This window comes from Scyliorhinus torazame, chromosome 4 (genome assembly GCF_047496885.1).
Source record: "Scyliorhinus torazame isolate Kashiwa2021f chromosome 4, sScyTor2.1, whole genome shotgun sequence".
Classification (NCBI taxonomy): Eukaryota; Metazoa; Chordata; class Chondrichthyes; order Carcharhiniformes; family Scyliorhinidae; genus Scyliorhinus; species Scyliorhinus torazame.
In genome coordinates, this window is record NC_092710.1 from 261450168 (window position 1) to 261467390 (window position 17223).

General features: G+C 50.1%; 1 protein-coding gene across 10 annotated transcripts in view; it reads left to right on the plus strand.

Annotated features, from left to right (window-relative positions):
• ahi1 (Abelson helper integration site 1) overlaps nt 1-17223 on the plus strand; it is a 537691-nt gene that overhangs the window by 57571 nt on the left and 462897 nt on the right. For 8 of the 10 annotated variants that reach the window (XM_072499698.1, XM_072499696.1, XM_072499702.1 and 5 more), the window contains 2 exons: nt 5393-6033; nt 7927-8114. In XM_072499698.1, coding sequence (XP_072355799.1) covers nt 5393-6033; nt 7927-8114 — 829 coding nt within the window. The remainder of the gene's footprint in view (nt 1-5392; nt 6034-7926; nt 8115-17223) is intronic. The other 2 variants (XM_072499705.1, XM_072499706.1) reach the window with 1 other exon arrangement.

Genomic DNA, 17223 nt, shown 5'->3' on the forward strand with positions numbered 1-17223 from the left:
GTCTATAAGTTTCAAGTGCGTCTCTTGTAACATAACCACGTCTGCCTTAAGTTTCTTAAGGTGTGCGAGTACTCGTGCCCTCTTTATCGGCCCGTTCAGCCCTCTCACATTCCACGTGATCAACCGGGTTGGGGGGCTTTTTACCCCCCCCCCCCTTGTCGATTAGCCATCCCCTTTTTCCAGCTCCTCACCCGATTCCCATGCAGTTGTGTCCCCCCCAGGCGGCGCCCCCCCCCCGCTAGATCCCCCACTAGCGTAGTTACACCCCCCATGTTGCTCCCAGAAGTCAGAAAACTCTGGCCGACCTCGGCTTCCCCCCGTGACCTCGGCTCGCACCGCGCAACGCCACCTCCTTCCTGCTTCCCTATTCCCGCCATGATTATCATAGCGCGGGAACAAAGCCCGCGCTTCCCTTTTGGCCCCGCCCCCATGGCCAACGCCCCATCTCCTCCACCTCCCTTCCTCCCTCCTCCACCACCTGTGGAAGAGAGAAAAGTTACCGCATCGCCGGATTTATAACATAAAACTCATCTACCCCCCCCCCCTTTTCCCCCCTCTTCGCCCCCCCCATACTCGCCCCACCACTTTGTTTCAAACGTTCTTTTTTAGTAACCCGCTTATTCCAGTTTTTCTTCCACAATAAAAGTCCACGCCTCATCCGCTGTCTCAAAGTAGTGGTGCCTCCCTTGATATGTGACCCACAGTCTTGCCGGTTGTGGCATTCCAAATGTTATCTTCTTTTTGTCAAGCACCGCCTTGGCCCGATTAAAGCTCGCCCTCCTTCTCGCCACCTCCACACTCCAGTCTTGATATACGCGGATCACCGCGTTCTCCCACCTACTGCTCCGAGTTTTCTTTGCCCATCTAAGGACCATCTCTTTGTCCTTAAAACGGAGGAATCTCACCACTATGGCTCTGGGAATTTCTCCTGCTCTCGGTCCTCGCGCCATCACTCGGTATGCTCCCTCTACCTTCAGCGGACCCGCCGGGGCCTCCGCTCTCATTAACGAGTGCAGCATCGTGCTCACATATGCCCCGACGTCTGCTCCTTCTGCACCTTCAGGAAGACCAAGAATCCTTAAATTATTCCTCCTCGCGTTATTCTCCAGCACCTCCAATCTATCCACACATCGTTTATGGTGTGCCTCGTGCATCTCCGTCTTCACCACCAGGCCCTGTATATCGTCCTCGTTCTCGGCAGCCTTTGCCTTCACGACCCGAAGCTCCCGCTCCTGGGTCTTTTGCTCATCCTTTAGCCCTTCGATCGCCTGTAATATCGGGGCCAACAGCTCCTTCTTCATCTCCTTTTTAAGCTCTTCCACGCAGCGTTTCAAAAACTCGTGTTGTTCAGGGCCCCATATTAAACTGCCACCTTCCGACGCCATCTTGGTTATTGCTTGCCTTCCTTGCCGCTGCTCTGAAGGATCCACCGCAATCCGGCCACTTTCCTCTCCTTTTTCCATCCGTATCCAGGGGGGATTCCCTTCTGGTTTACCGCACAGTGCTTTTAGCCGTTAAAATTGCCGTTGGGGCTCTTATTAAGAGCCCAAAAGTCCGTTCCACCGGGAGCTGCCGAAACGTGCGAGTTAGCTGGTCATCGCCGCACCCGGAAGTCCCCCAAAAGTATTTTAAAGTTGCTTATCAGGTGCAATGTTTCAGTAGCCTCTGCAGTGCTTGCCTGCCTCCTCCCCCCGTGACTGAGTGCTTGCCCGCCCCCCCCCCCCGCGACCGAGTGCTTGCCCGCCCCCCCGCGACCGAGTGCTTGCCCGCCCCCCGCGACCGAGTGCTTGCCCGCCCCCCGCGACCGAGTGCTTGCCCGCCCCCCCGCGACCGAGTGCTTGGCCGCCCCCCCGCGACCGAGTGCTTGCCCGCCCCCCCCGCGACCGAGTGCTTGCCCGCCCCCCGCGACCGAGTGCTTGCCCGCCCCCCCCGCGACCGAGTGCTTGCCCGCCCCCCCGCGACCGAGTGCTTGCCCGCCCCCCCGCGACCGTGTGCTTGCCCGCCCCCCCGCGACCGAGTGCTTGCCCGCCCCCCGCGACCGAGTGCTTGCCCGCCCCCCCGCGACCGAGTGCTTGCCCGCCCCCCGCGACCGAGTGCTTGCCCGCCCCCCCCCGCGACCGAGTGCTTGCCCGCACCCCCGCGACCGAGTGCTTGCCCGCCCCCCCGCGACCGAGTGCTTGCCCGCCCCCCCGCGACCGAGTGCTTTGCCTCCCCGCGACCGAGTGCTTGCCCGCCCCCCCGCGACCGAGTGCTTGCCCGCCCCCCGCGACCGAGTGCTTGCCCGCCCCCCCGCGACCGAGTGCTTGCCCGCCCCCCCGCGACCGAGTGCTTGCCCGCCCCCCCGCGACCGAGTGCTTGCCCGCCCCCCCGCGACCGAGTGCTTGCCCGCCCCCCCGCGACCGAGTGCTTGCCCGCCCCCCCCGCGACCGAGTGCTTGCCCGCCCCCCCGCGACCGAGTGCTTGCCCGCCCCCCCGCGACCGAGTGCTTGCCCGCCCCCCCGCGACCGAGTGCTTGCCCGCCCCCCCGCGACCGAGTGCTTGCCCGCCCCCCCGCGACCGCGTGCTTGCCCGCCCCCCCCGCGACCGAGTGCTTGCCCGCCCCCCGCGACCGAGTGCTTGCCCGCCCCCCCGCGACCGAGTGCTTGCCCGCCCCCCCGCGACCGAGTGCTTGCCCGCCCCCCCCGCGACCGAGTGCTTGCCCGCCCCCCCGCGACCGAGTGCTTGCCCGCCCCCCCGCGACCGAGTGCTTGCCCGCCCCCCCCGCGACCGAGTGCTTGCCCGCCCCCCCCGCGACCGAGTGCTTGCCCGCCCCCCCGCGAACGAGTGCTTGCCCGCCCCCCCGCGACCGAGTGCTTGCCCGCCCCCCAGCGACCGAGTGCTTGCCCGCCCCCCCCGCGACTGAGTGCTTGCCCGCCCCCCCCCGCGACCGAGTACTTGCCCGCCCCCCCCCGCGACCGAGTGCTTGCCCGCCCCCCCGCGACCGAGTGCTTGCCCGCCCCCCCCCGCGACCGAGTGCGTGCCCGCCCCCCCGCGACCGAGTGCGTGCCCGCCCGCCCCGCGACCGAGTGCGTGCCCGCCCCCCCGCGACCGAGTGCTTGCCCGCCCCCCCGCGACCGAGTGCTTGCCCGCCCCCCCGCGACCGAGTGCTTGCCCGCCCCCCCGCGACCGAGTGCTTGCCCGCCCCCTCGCGACCGAGTGCTTGCCCGCCCCCCCGCGACCGAGTGCTTGCCCGCCCCCCCGCGACCGAGTGCTTGCCCGCCCCCCGCGACCGAGTGCTTGCCCGCCCCCCGCGACCGAGTGCTTGCCCGCCCCCCCGCACCGAGTGCTTGCCCGCCCCCGCCACCGAGTGCTTGCCCGCCCCCCCGCGACCGAGTGCTTGCCCGCCCCCCCGCGACCGAGCGCTTGCCCGCCCCCCCGCGACCGAGTGCTTGCCCGCCCCCCCCCGCGACCGAGTGCTTGCCCGCCCCCCCGCGACCGAGTGCTTGCCCGCCCCCCCCGCGACCGAGTGCTTGCCTGCCCCCCCGCGACCGAGTGCTTGCCTGCCCCCCCGCGACCGAGTGCTTGCCCGCCCCCCCCGCGACCGAGTGCTTGCCCGCCCCCCCCGCGACCGAGTGCTTGCCCGCCCCCCTACGACCGAGTGCTTGCCCGCCCCCCCCGCGACCGAGTGCTTGCCCCCATGGGCCCCCATGGGCCCCCATGAACATACATGACAAGAAGGACTATAATACACTATGACACTGATGTATAATGATGACTATACACTCATAATTTTACATAAACTATCCCTTGGTCTCCAACTATCTATGTTACCTGAACTCTGAAACAGCCCTTTCCCCAAACAATATCCAATTTCAAGTAACTCAATGAGCTAAATCCAGCAGATATTTGACACATCCAGGTTAATATGGCGACATCTGGGAAATAGTCTTCAGATTCAGCGTAGCCAAAAGGTGGCTGCTTCTTTTGGGAGATGATGGCTGGAGTTCTCCGTTCATTCACATCGGTGGGATTCTCCGGTCCGCCTGCAGTGAATGGAGTTTTGTCTGAGCGCCAAATTCTCCATTCTCGCTGGCAGCAGTGGCGGCGGGAACGTGGATCGGAGAATCCCGGCCTATTGGCAGGTGTATCCGGCCTCCCAGCCACGTGTTTCTCGGCAGCAGGAGGCGGCGCGCCATTCTCTGGCAGCGGGATTCTCTGCTCTTTCTGCTGTCAATCGGAATTCCCACTAAAGCCACCTTATGCCGTTGGGAAACCCGTGGGCGGGAGGTGCAATGCCAGCGGGACCAGAAAATTCCGCCGCCAGTGAACGGCCAAAAAACTCCGGCCTATACCTGCAACTGTTGTAGTTGTGATGTCAGCTGTCTCTTCCCTTTCCCCTTTTTGTACTGTGCAATAAATGAAAACGAACAGCAATGTATATAATTTTGAAAATGCTAATAAAAAGCTTTTATTAAAAAAAAATTAGGTGGATTGGCTACGCTAAATTGCCCCTTTGTTTCCAAAGGTTATGTGGGGTTACTGGGTTACGGGGATAGGGTAAGCATGGGATTAAGTAGGGTGCTCTTTCAAGGACCAGTGAAGACTCAATGGGCCGAATGGCCTCTTTCTGCACAGTAAATTCTAGGATTCTATGACACACTCAACCTATTTGGCCAGTCAAGTCCTGGGGTGGGACTCGAACCTGGGGCTTCTGGTTCAGGGGCAGGGGTACTGCACCACAAGAACTCCAAGAAATGAATTACTGTTTTTAGGTTTCCTGCTGCCTTTCCAAACACTATCCACAAGCCATTTTGCCTGTAGGGTAATCTGCAGTTGAATGGGAAGCATCATCCACCCCAATTCTACACTTCCAGGCTGCTCATCGTTTTGTATCCTACGGTACTGTTGATCTGCCTTGGTTTAGGTGACAGATTAACTGGTGATTGATTTGGTTCCAAATTTCCATTACCAGATGTGTCATTGTGGGGCACCTCAATCCCAAATAGAAGCTGTTTATATTATTGATCTCCCATGGAGACACTCATGGTAAATATTAAGTGTTAAGAATTGGGGAAAAATAAGATTAAAAAAACAAAGCAAAACAGGGAGTTGATTAGAGACGGACGTCTGGAGAAACGATGAGATGCAAATTCATCTATTGGTGGAAAACTTTGACATTTGTGCCTAGAGAAAACAATGGGGCTACAGAGGTGGTAATTTCAAAGTGGAGAGATACGGAAATCGACAGATGCCTACCAAAAAACGACTCCACACGGTGAATCACATCAAAGGGAAGTAAATAATATAACTGTGGAGCTATTTGACTGGTTTGTGGCTTTTCCTCGTGTTGTGCATGGCCTTGACACATTGTTATGAATTGGTATAAAATCGTTTTGTTTTTAATTTTGTCTAGCTTGAAAAATTGAGGAATAAACTTGGTCTGGATAAGGATAATGAAGATGACAGAACTATTTTAAATAACACGTACAACCCAGAGGAACAAAGTCCCCGCTTCTCAAAAAACAAGCTGAATGAAAGAACCTCCGTGGCAGAAAAAGTTAACAATGATGAGGTCGGTGAAGATGAAACCCCCCCAAAAAAAAAAAAAAACAAGAAAAAGAAAATGGGAACTGAAGAAAATCCTTCCGTAGAGGAAGCGGCTGCTCCCGAATCTGTAACAACTCTGCAAAAATCAAAGGAAAAGAGGTCAAAACGGACTTCTGGAGTGGAAGACCAAACCGAGAATGTGCGAAAGAGCAATTTGGGAGAGGATGTGGATTCCCTAATCCAAGCTTATCAGCAGCATATAGCGGCCAAAGATGCAGGAGGTGGCAGAGATGCAGGAGGTGGCAGAGATGCAGGAGGTGGCAGAGATGCAGGAGGTGGCAGAGATGCAGGAGGTGGCAGAGATGCAGGAGGTGGCAAAAAGAAAACTGAGAATATCAGGATGCGTTCACGAGAAACATTTTCACGTGTCTCTTCAATATTAACCAAGCAACTGGACAAACTGAAAACGCCAAAAGAGTTACCGTTGACAAATGAGAAGGAAACGAGGTAAGAATGAGAACGCTTAGCAATGTGATTTTGCAAAGTAAAGGCCGTTGCAGTGGTACAAAGCCATTGTAGCTGCGGATACAGTCGCAGAATTGCTGGGTTCGTGACCGCGCATGGGCATGGCGCAGCCTACAGTGGCCGCGCCGTGCAACATGGCGCCTGCCGCAGGCGGACCCGGCCTGCCAAATAGTGACCCCCTTTGGCCAGTCTTACCCCCCCCCCCCCCCCCCCACTGTGGTGGCACTGGACATAGTCCGCAGTTCCCGAAAATAAATACCACCATGCGACCGACACCATCGGGAACTCGGCCCATCGGGGGCAGAGCATCGCGGGGAGGGCCTCAGGTGACGTCCTGAGGCTGTCCCTATGGCGTGCGGCGTACTCCTCGAGTATGCCGTTTGGAGGGGCGGAGCATCGCAAAAGCGGCGCCGCCCCCGGTTTCTGCACCAACGTGGATTCTGCGGCCGATCGCCAAACACAATTTCGGCGTCAGACCGAAGAATCCCGCCCATTGTGTTTAGCTTTAGTATGATGATGTAGTCAATGGGAGGAGCCAGGGGCTGTTGAGTTTTGGGGTTCAGTTTTGATCTGTCCGTGAATAGACCAGCAGTGTCTCTCAGAGCAGTTGAATTTTAAAGATTTTGCCTGTGAACAGGACAAAGGTTTCTGAAAAGGATGATGGAGGCAAGAACCTGCAAGCTGGTTCCTGAAGGATCTCTCACAGCAGTTTATCCAAGACATCTCTTTACAGCAAGTATTCCTGGGTCTGCTAACTGTATTTAAAAGTATATTATGACCTGAGATAGGTTTTGCTTGAGTGGAGATAGAAGATAGCAGTTAGGAATTATTGTTTCATTTCATTGTTAAGCATTGTTAAGCTATTTTCTTTATGCTATTAGAGTTAGTTTTAAGACTGTATTAATAAAGTTAGTTTTAATGCTCCGTATCTCTATTTGTGCGTGAAACCACTCTTGGAGCGAAGTATCTTTTCCCCACAGCTCTACAAATTAAATTAAATATTGGGTTTTCAGTCAGGTATCCTGGCAACTGCTGGGGTCTAGTCCGGGATCGTAATAAAGCCCATCGTTCTTTACAAGCAAACCTTCCAAAGAAATTATATGAAAATCGCTTATTGTCACAAGTAGGCTTCAAATGAAGTTACTGTGAAAAGTCCCATAGTCGCCACATTCCGGCGCATGTTCGGGGAGGCTGGTACGGGAATTGAACCGTGCTGCTGGCCTGCCTTGGTCTGCTTTCAAAGCCATCGATTTAACCCTGTGCTAAACCAGCCCCTTCTTTCTTTACTGAATCAAAGATCGTTACAAAGTACTGAACTATACATGCAAGAATCACTTCTTTTGCAACAACAGTATGGGAATTGAAGATGAATAACTATTTCACAGTTCAGTTGAAAATGGTTTGTGTAGAAAATAAATTTACAAACCTTTGTGTACTCAATTTGGGCACTCAATTTCGGGCGGCACGGTGGCACAGTGGTTAGTACTGCTGCCTCACAGCGCCAGGACCCGGGTTTACTTCCGACTTCGGGTGACTGTGGAGTTTGCACTTTCCCCTCATGTCTGCGTGGGTTTCCTCCGGGTTCTCCAGTTTCCTTCCACAGTCCAAAGATGTGCAGGTTAGGTGGATTGGCTATGCTAAAATTGCCCCCTAGTGTCCAAAAGGTTAGATTTGGTTACTGGGTTATGGGGATAGAGTGGAGGTGTGGGCCTAGGTAGGGTGCTCTTTCCTAGGGCCGTTGCAGACTTGATGAGCCGAATGGCCTCATTCTGCACTGTAGGGATTCTATGATATTATTCAAGAAGGACATGCGTTTTCAAAAAAAGTCAAATTATATTTATTTTTAAAACACCCTTTTGTCTTCTTATGCCCAAGTGAAATGCATCTTTCAGAGCTGGAGAATAGCCGGGATGAAACTAAAACTAAAGAGATGATTCCTCATAGAAAATTGGTTTCTGCATTAGAAGAGATGAACAATGAAAAAAAAGAGTGGGACGAGGATGAAGAAAAACAACAAACAGCAAGAAAAAAGACCAAGAAAACTAAAAAAGGTACAAAAAATGGTAAGTTAAATTTCATTTATAGAGGGATATCAAAACTGTGATGTAGAACATAGTGCAGTATTTATTTTAGATGTAACTATATACTTGATATTTCATTATGAGAGCATTTTTGATGTAAAAGTTTTGTGCAATGGAGGAGTAATTTTTTTCTATTTGTAAAATGATTTCTGTAATTTCAGAAAGAACAAAACCAAATTGTTTGTATGACATGTAAATGATTTGGAGTGGTAATAGGAGCTTGGACCAGTTGCAACTCAATGTTGGGGATTTTGGGAGGTGGGGAAGGGGAGGGAGATGAGGAGAATAAAGAATGTCACACTTTCAAAGTCCAGAATTGAGATGTCTAGTTGATCATGTGCCTAAGGAGTAACTGACTGGTGCAGTGGATACCTCATGACCTTTTCATCTGAAATTTAGTTCGAGTTTAGCCCAAACTTAAGGATTCAGCACCTCCTGCTGCTGGTACTGAGAATCCTATAAATTGGGACAGTTTCCACTGAGTTTCTAAAGTTCCATAGCATAAATGTGCCTCCGTTTGGCATTAATTACATCAAAATTAGCAATTTCTCTTGGCGAGGGTACAAGAATGGCTAGTGTGTGAAATAGAAGTGTTGCACTGTTCTAAGCTCCGTCCATGCTTAACAATGCAATTGTTAATACAGTGCCAACTAAGAAATGTTTGATGCTGAAACTTTGGGCAGAATTTTCATTTGCCAACTGGATCGGGTGCAGACGAGATTTAAACATTCCATTCCCAAAAGCACCTCTGGATCCCAATGCTTCTGGGTAGGCACCTTGATTTTCAAAGAGAAGGAAGGAATGAGAAACTTGCTTGTTAAAGGGTCGGGGAAGGCAAGGAAGGGATTCTATTACCAATTGGGTGAACTCAACTGCCTGGTATTTGTTAGAAAGAGTTGTCAGGTTTACTGCAGGAAGAGCTTAATGTTTGTTATTATTTGATGTAAAGTAACTGTGCCTGGTGGATCTTGCACTAGCGTGTATGCGCGCATTACCTTTATTTTGACAGTGTGGCCAATTTCCTTTGAGTTAGCACTGTTGATCCTCAAGAATTGCCTGCTTTTGTGAGCAAGACAGTAATCGCAGCAGCCCCGTCACAGCTGGTGTTACTTTTGCCACTCCCGCTCTGCTGGAAGCTCCTGCCTCCTGGAGAAGTTCAGTGCCACCAGTTGGGCATCGAGCCCACCTCCAGCCCAATTAGGATATTTGCATTTAAAATTAGTGTTGCATGAGTGACACAGTGGCAGTGTGGGATCGAGAGCCGGAAATGATCTGGGTATCAGATTCCCAACCTCATTTAGGAAATCTGGTCCTTGTGCTTCCTTTCATTTGTCTACGTTTACAGTATATTTTAAAAAAACATTCATAAATGGAACAATTTAAAGTTAATTGCCCAATGAAAATGATACCACATTGACCACCCATTTTTCATCGCACCTGATTATATTCTCTGGCAATGAAAGTTAAAGTTTCACTCAACGTGAAAGGCGATTACTCATTTATGATTCATTTGCTATGTTTTCGGAGAGCTGCACAAAGTGTTTGCCCAAGTCAAAATGAAAAAGCATTGGACTATTTTGGTCATGGTCAATGTTTCGTTGATTGCTGGTATTGTGAAATGTGATTTGGAAAGCAGTTTAATGCATTGTACTACACAATGTATTTCCCATCACTACTGGTAATGATGGCTCTCCAAAACCAACAAAGCTCTGACCAACTCATACATCATTTTTTCTTGTCAAAATAACTCCAGAAATGATTTTTTGCTCTGAATGTGTACATTGGACAGCCCCACTGAAATAATTCTCATTAGAGGGATATGGACCAGATACAGGCAAATGGGGTTAGCTTCGATGGACTTTTTGGTTGGCATGGACCAGTTTGGGCCAAAGGGCCTGTCTCCGTGTCGTAGCTTCTATGATTCTGGCTTAATTTTTCAAATTATGTCACTATTAATTGGTATATTCTCCATGGCAACAACTCTGCCAATTTTTAACCATGTTCATATCTGATATCTCGCCTACCTGCTCCTTTATAATGCCAATCTGTCGCTATTATCATGTGTTGGTGAGATTTTCCATACAGCAAATTGGCAGCACACTATATTTATTGCATATTTCATTTATTATTTGTGTTTACTACACCCTCCTTTACTGGCAGCGTCCTCCTTAATGAAAACACATTTAGGTCCTCTTCCTCCACAAGATCCACTCCTTAGCATTTAAAAAAAATCTTGGTGTATCTTAGCTTCAGATCATTGTGAACAGTTGAATGGACAGCATTCAGGCCCTGAAAACTTTCAGGGATATCATAAAATTCAGCACTTAAAACTTGCCACTCCAGTTGGAATTGAATCGAATGAGTGTTCAAAGAAAACTAATTTCTTTATTATAAAATTATTGTGTACCCTAATGAATATGTCCATGTTTTTGGTTCACTTTTCCTTTTTTAAGTACTAAATTCAGTGCCATTAAATTAATGTTTTATTTGTGCTTTTTTTTAAAGAAGCTTTTCTGATAAAATGATCAAACTAAAGACAGATTTCACTTGGCATATTACTAGATAATTGATATTGGATTTGCAGTACTGTTTACAGAAGCGAATTCAATTGTTCTGGTTTGATCAGAGAACTTCAGCTGGACAAATGGGCAACACATTTGACAATTTGGAACTTTAATTATCGAGCTAATTCTTTATTTTACACGTATGCAATTAAAAGGAAATATATTCACTAAACAAGCACCGGTAGGTGTCACAATTGCCATGTGTTTACGAGATTTTCCATCCAGTGAATTGACAGTTCCCTCTGTGTATTACATAATTAATTATATGTGGTGGACAATGCTATGAAAACCCTACATCAAGTGTAAGAAAATCTCCTTATAATAGTGTCTGCATTTACCTACAATAGCCATGCCTAAAGGTGAGGGTGTGATAGGTGGTTTAAATGTTAAAGATGTCGCAACCCTATCCGTTTTTGGATTAAGTGTGATGTCATCCACTAGCTGCAGAGCTGCACTGATATAGTTTTTTTTAAAAAACACTTTGCAAGCAGTTATGGAATGTGGCCACTTGTTGGAGCTGCAGCACAAAATTTAAAAAAGTTATTTTTCAGTCATCTATGTATGGATTTCAGTTTTCCGAATTACATGTAAGCAGGAAAACTTATATAACTTCATGTAAATTTTAGTTTTTTGGTGTCTTGTTCCTCTCTTTTGGTTTCATTACCCTGTATTGTCTTGTTTCTTGTCACCTCACCAATTCTGCTGTTCTATCTTTCCACTACTCCCCAGCCCTTTCCTTTACTGCTCTCTCTTCCTTACAGAGAACCCTTTAAAACTGTGTAGCGATGTGCAGGCCAACAATTATCTGTTTCATGGCCTATTCAAGTTTTTTTTTTCCTGCAGTTGCTCCTCTCTAAAGCTATGATCAGTTTACCTGCAATAATTATGGAAAGGTACAGTTGAAAATAGGAGACAAAAGTATTCTTGTGAGTGAGGGGGGATGAAGAAAAAAAAATTAGGGGAGACAGGCATTTGAATTTTAAGGGTGCAGTCAGAAAGGCAAATTGATAGACCAAAGGAACAGATTGAGCGAGTGGATGAAAAGACAAAGAAAATCGAAGGACAATGAGAGATTTGGGGCAAAGGAAATTTAAATTAAAAGACACACAGGGACAGAGACTGACATTGCTGGGAACCGAGAGCAATGGACATGTAGGGAAATACATCAAAACAGCAGAAAACATTAAAAGAGCGATTTGTGCGACAAATACGTAACAACTGTAGCCACTTAAAATGGCCAACTCCTGATTCAAAATGGCGAACGGCAAAGGCTGATGGGAAAGTCAGCCAACAAGACAAAAACCAGCAGCTGCAGGTTGGCTGTGTATTTACCTCTGGAAAGGCCAGACAATATCGAGACCAGCAACCATCAGCATAACAAAACAGCATCCATCTGCATACTAATGAGCAATTCCCGGGAACAATAAGCAACATTTAGACACACAAAGCCAAACCAGACTCTTCGGCACCAGCAGGAGCCTACACAAAAGGAGGTTAACGAGCACCTCAAGACCGCCCATCGATCAGGGAACCGCTCCAGCATTGGAGAAAATTGAACCAAGCGATTGGGACAAAGTCCAATCACTTGGGACCAGGTACAGGGTCCGCCCGAAAGGCGGGAAGCCCCTGGGGACTATAAGAATTGAGCCCCAAGTTCAAATCGCTCTTCTCTTCTTCTCCACCTCTTTGCTCTCTTCATGCTCTTCTTCCTGCACGGGTCACCCAGCAACAACGAACCAACATTGACCGTGACCGGAGCAGTGAAGATCGTAACAGTAAGTCTTAATTCAACGCTCGCTACGAGATAGGCGCTCCTAGCTACCAATCCGTACCAACTTTGAATCCCGCAGGCTCAGAACCCGAACGAAAGGCCATTTGTTTCCCTGACCTGTTGGGCCAGTCTGAAAGTTAAGTATAGGCCTGTTAGTTGAAGAAGTAGCTTAGACGTAGAATTTGTGCATGAGTAGCGATTACTGTGTATAATAAATGTGCTTTGATTTAAACCTTGCTAACCGGTGTATTGGATTATTGATCATTACTCGGACTTGAACCACGTGGCGGTATCATAAAGATACCTGGCGACTTGAGAGCAAAGGTAATAAAACAGAGCAATTGAACTAAGGCAAAGTTAGCAACATTATTTGGCGACATCCTGACGGGACCCGATCTAGAAGTGGAAAACCACTCCGGGAGAACCCAGAATTTGAATTAGAGGTCCAGTTGGAAAAAGAAAACCACAAGTGTTCAAGCAGTTCTGATCAATACTCATAATTCGGAAGTGTGTGTATGCATGCGTAACTAACAGGGCTATAAGATAAAACAGATTTTTTTTTGTTGCGACAAAACTGTCGAAAGTTTGTATTTCGGAAAGCCGTACCCGTATTTACAGCACCGCCTTAATACCCCTGTCCCAAATTTGAAGAGCAGCATTCGGATAGGAAAGATGGCAATGCAGCGCCTCATGAACCCAAGAGGAATTTACGGTCACAGCGACCAGCAGCAGTAGAGTGGGACAATGTCCCATTTGGGAGGAAGAGATCAGGAAATATCTCAAAGGGAAAGGATGGCCCCTTTGGAATGAATTCTGTGACGACGAGGAATCAGGTCCCAGGAGTATAGGACATACTTGGTGGGAGAACCTGGGCGAGATCCACAAAAAGAGCTTAGGGAAAGCTCGCAAGCCGATGGCAATCGTGTCCTGCTTGGCACAATTGCGAGGCACAGAGGAGGTCGTTAGGACGCTCCGGAAAGAAGTTGAGGGCATATATCGAATGAGTAAGGTCGATGTAAGCGAGGTAGAAAAGGAGAATTTGGAATTGAGAAGGAAGTTGGCGGCAAAAGATGGAGAGATGGATGACGCCAAAAGGGCTCACCAGTCTTGTCTGGTGCACTTAAGCAGCTTCCAGTCTCAATACGAAAAGGCCTATCAGGACACGCAACATGCAGTCCTGGTACGTGAAGAAATGGAAAAGCAGGGAGAGGCATTACAGAAACAGTGTAGTGACCTCAAGGCAGCATTAAGAGCACTCCATGCTGCCACCACAGAACAAAGACCAAGCACGCTAGATCACGTAAAGTGCCGGAAGCAGATTGCAGAGCTGCAATCGCTGCTTTCAGTTCAGAAAGGTTTCCAGGAAACCTTTGGAGAAAAATTAGATCAGGAAGACGGCCCTGATTGGGAAGAATTGAACGAAACAGCGCAGAGATATGTTCAGGGAACATGTGCGCAGGGAAAGCTACAAAAAAGGAAAGCGCCCCAACCCCCCACACAGCAGATACTTCTAGCTCCAATGAACCCAGTAACCACCCACCGCTCAGCCACATCGGACGATGCAGAATTTCTATACTCCACCCCCTTAACAGTGACCCAATTACGGGACGCGTGCGATAAGATCACTCCGTTCCTCCCCACCTCAGACCCCCACCATTTCTTTGCCACAGTTAAGCATCAGGCGACCATGTACGGCCTGGATGAGCGAGAACATGTAAAGCTCACAGTTTTAAGTTTAGACCCTTCAGTAGCAGCAGCCCTTCCCGACCCACAGAATGTAGGAGGAGGCACCCTTGCAGAAATACATACCGCGATCCTGGATGCGATCGGGTAAAACCGGGGTGACCCCGTAGATGGCCTCAACAAATGTAGGCAAAAGAAATCCGAGCACCCCACAGCGTTTGCTGGACGCCTGTTGATCCACTTGGCAGCAGTCTTTGGAGACTTAGACTGTGCCCATTTGTCCCCAGACAACATAGCCAAATGGACCTGCACCCTTATCTCCCATGCCACAGAAACAGGACAGAAAACTTGCACGAGTTATGATCCCTCAGAAGAGGCCCATAACGAGAAGTGGGTAGTGAAAAGATTGCCCCGCGCTTGGGAGCAATCTATACAAAGCAAACCCGCAGTCAAGAATCCCGAGGAAAAGCAGGCCGGAGCACATATGCAGGCAGTAAAAAAACACCAGAACCCTGCATGGGTGAATGAGGGAAAGAACAGCCCCCCCACCCAAGTTACAGGAGTGTTACAACTGCGGACAGTTGGGACACTTCGCAAGGGAATGCAATGCCCCTAAAAAGCCACAGAGAGCCCAGCAGACGGGCACTCTGAGTAAGAAAAAGACAGAGCCCATTCATAGCGTTAGCGCCCGTTCAGATCAGACGGACTTGACCGTAACGGACTGACGGTGTACGGGTTCCCCAGTTGGGTAGTTGCAGCAAAAATTCAGGGAGAGCCCATCGAATTTCTCTGGGACACAGGAGGATCCCGCACCACAATAAATTCCTCCACCCTATTTCAAAAAGACACGTGGCCCACTACAGCCACTATCACCCTCAGCGGCTTTACAGGCCACTCACAGCAGGGACACATCACAGCCCCTGTACCCATTCAAATCGGGACCATCACCACCAAGCACCCTGTAGTTTTAGTTCACCTGCCCCACACAGCAGAACACATTTTGGGAATCGATTTCATGAATTCCCAGAATCTTTCATTTGATCCAGTCAACCAGTGTGTCTGGAAGATAGCAAAATCCGCAAGAGCCCCCGCAACGCTCAACATAGGAGAGTACGCGAACAAAATTAGCGCAGTAGACGAATTTTGGTACAACCCGACCACGCTTCTTACGGACAAGCAGGTTAGGGCAGTTCTGCAAAAGAACAGGACAGCATTCGCGACCCACAAGCACGACTGTGGACGGATGACTGGCTCCGTACAAATAACAGGACCTGACCCTAGACCCCAAAAACAGTATGGATTTCCCCAAGAGGCAGAGGGAGAAATCTCAAAGGTAATAGAAAGCTTATTAGAGCAGGGCGTACTTAGATCAGTAGCCTCCACTAATAATGCCCCGATTTGGCCAGTGAGAAAGCCCGATGGATCATGGCGACTGACCATCGATTACCGGGAACGCAACAAAGTCACCCCAGCAGCAGCCCCCACAGTAGCAACAAGTCCTGAGACCATGCTCAAGCAGGGGCTCAATTCCCGATACTTTCCGGTTTTGGACGTCAGTAATGGATTCTGGTCCATTCCATTGGCAAAGGCGTGCCAGTACAAATTTGCCTTCACCTTTAAAGCACAGCAGTACACGTGGACCTGCCTGCCACAAGGCTTCCACAACTCCCCCTCCATTTTCCACCGACAGCTGGCAAATGGTTTCACCAAATTCTCTCGCCCTGAATGTCTGGTTCAGTACGTAGACGACCTACTACTGCAGACAGACACCAAGGAAGAGCACATTGAGCTTCTGTCCGAACTCCTGGAACTCTTACACTCAATCGGTTGTAAAGTCAACCCCAAAAAGGCCCAGATTTTGGAAGAAAAGGTGATATATTTGGGAACAATTATCACACATGGTAAACGCGAGATCGAGCATAAAAGGATTGACTCGATTGCTAAATTGCCCCTTCCCCAGAACGTTTCAGCCCTCCGGTCGTTTTTAGGACTGGTTGGCTACTGCCGAAACCACATTGACGGTTTCGCCAGCAAGGCAGCACCCCTCTCAGACCTCCTAAAGAAGGGAGCCCCCTGGGAATGGCTTCCGCAGCATACGGATGCTGTGGGCTCTTTAAAACAGGCACTCATGGCAGCCCCCGCACTACAAGTTCCAGACCCACTTTCCCCTTACGCCATAGAGGTAGCGACCACAGACCGCACCCTTTCGGCCGTGCTCCTCCAGGAACGGCATGACCAGTTAAGGCCCGTAGCTTACGCCTCCAGAATTTTAGATGCTGTGGAGCAGGGATTTTCAGCCTGTGAGAGGCACCTGCTCGCAGTATTTTGGGCAGTGCAGTATTTTTCATATATTACCAGACTGAACCCCATCACAATTCTCACCGAACCCACCCCCACCCAACATTTAGTGGACGGACGACTCAAGGACGGTACAGTAAGCCAGATTAGAGCAGCGAGATGGACCCTTCTCTTGCAGGGACGGGACATCACTGTTAAACGGACAAAGATGCACACCTTTTTAGCTGACAACTTACAGTACCCCGGAACCCCCCATGAATGTGAAATTATCTCCACACCACGACACAGGCCCCTTTATCGCTAAAACACCCCCCAGAAAGATAGGTCGTTCAAACCAGGGCCCCCAACACACAGACACGTGTGAGCCCATAAAGATCTATGTGGATGGATCTTCCACAGTCTTGGATGGGAAGCGCATAACAGGTTGCGGTATCTATGTCGAGGACACGCAGTGACGCGCCCTCTAAATAACGATAAAACTGCCAGGACACTTAGGCGCACAGGCAGCAGAACTTGCGGCCATCGTGTATTTAGTGGAACGCCCAGATTCTTTCCCCAGCCCAGCAGACATATACTCGGATAGCCTCTATGTCTGCAACAGCCTCACGGAATTTCTGCCCCTGTGGAAAGCAAGAGGATTTGTTTCCGCAGACGGAAAACCCCTCCCCTCAGCCCCATTGCTCCGTCGCATTTTAGAGAGAGCACAGAACAGGACTTTTGGGATAATCAAAGTCCGCAGTCACCATCGTCCCTCCACCCCCCCCCCCCCTGGAAA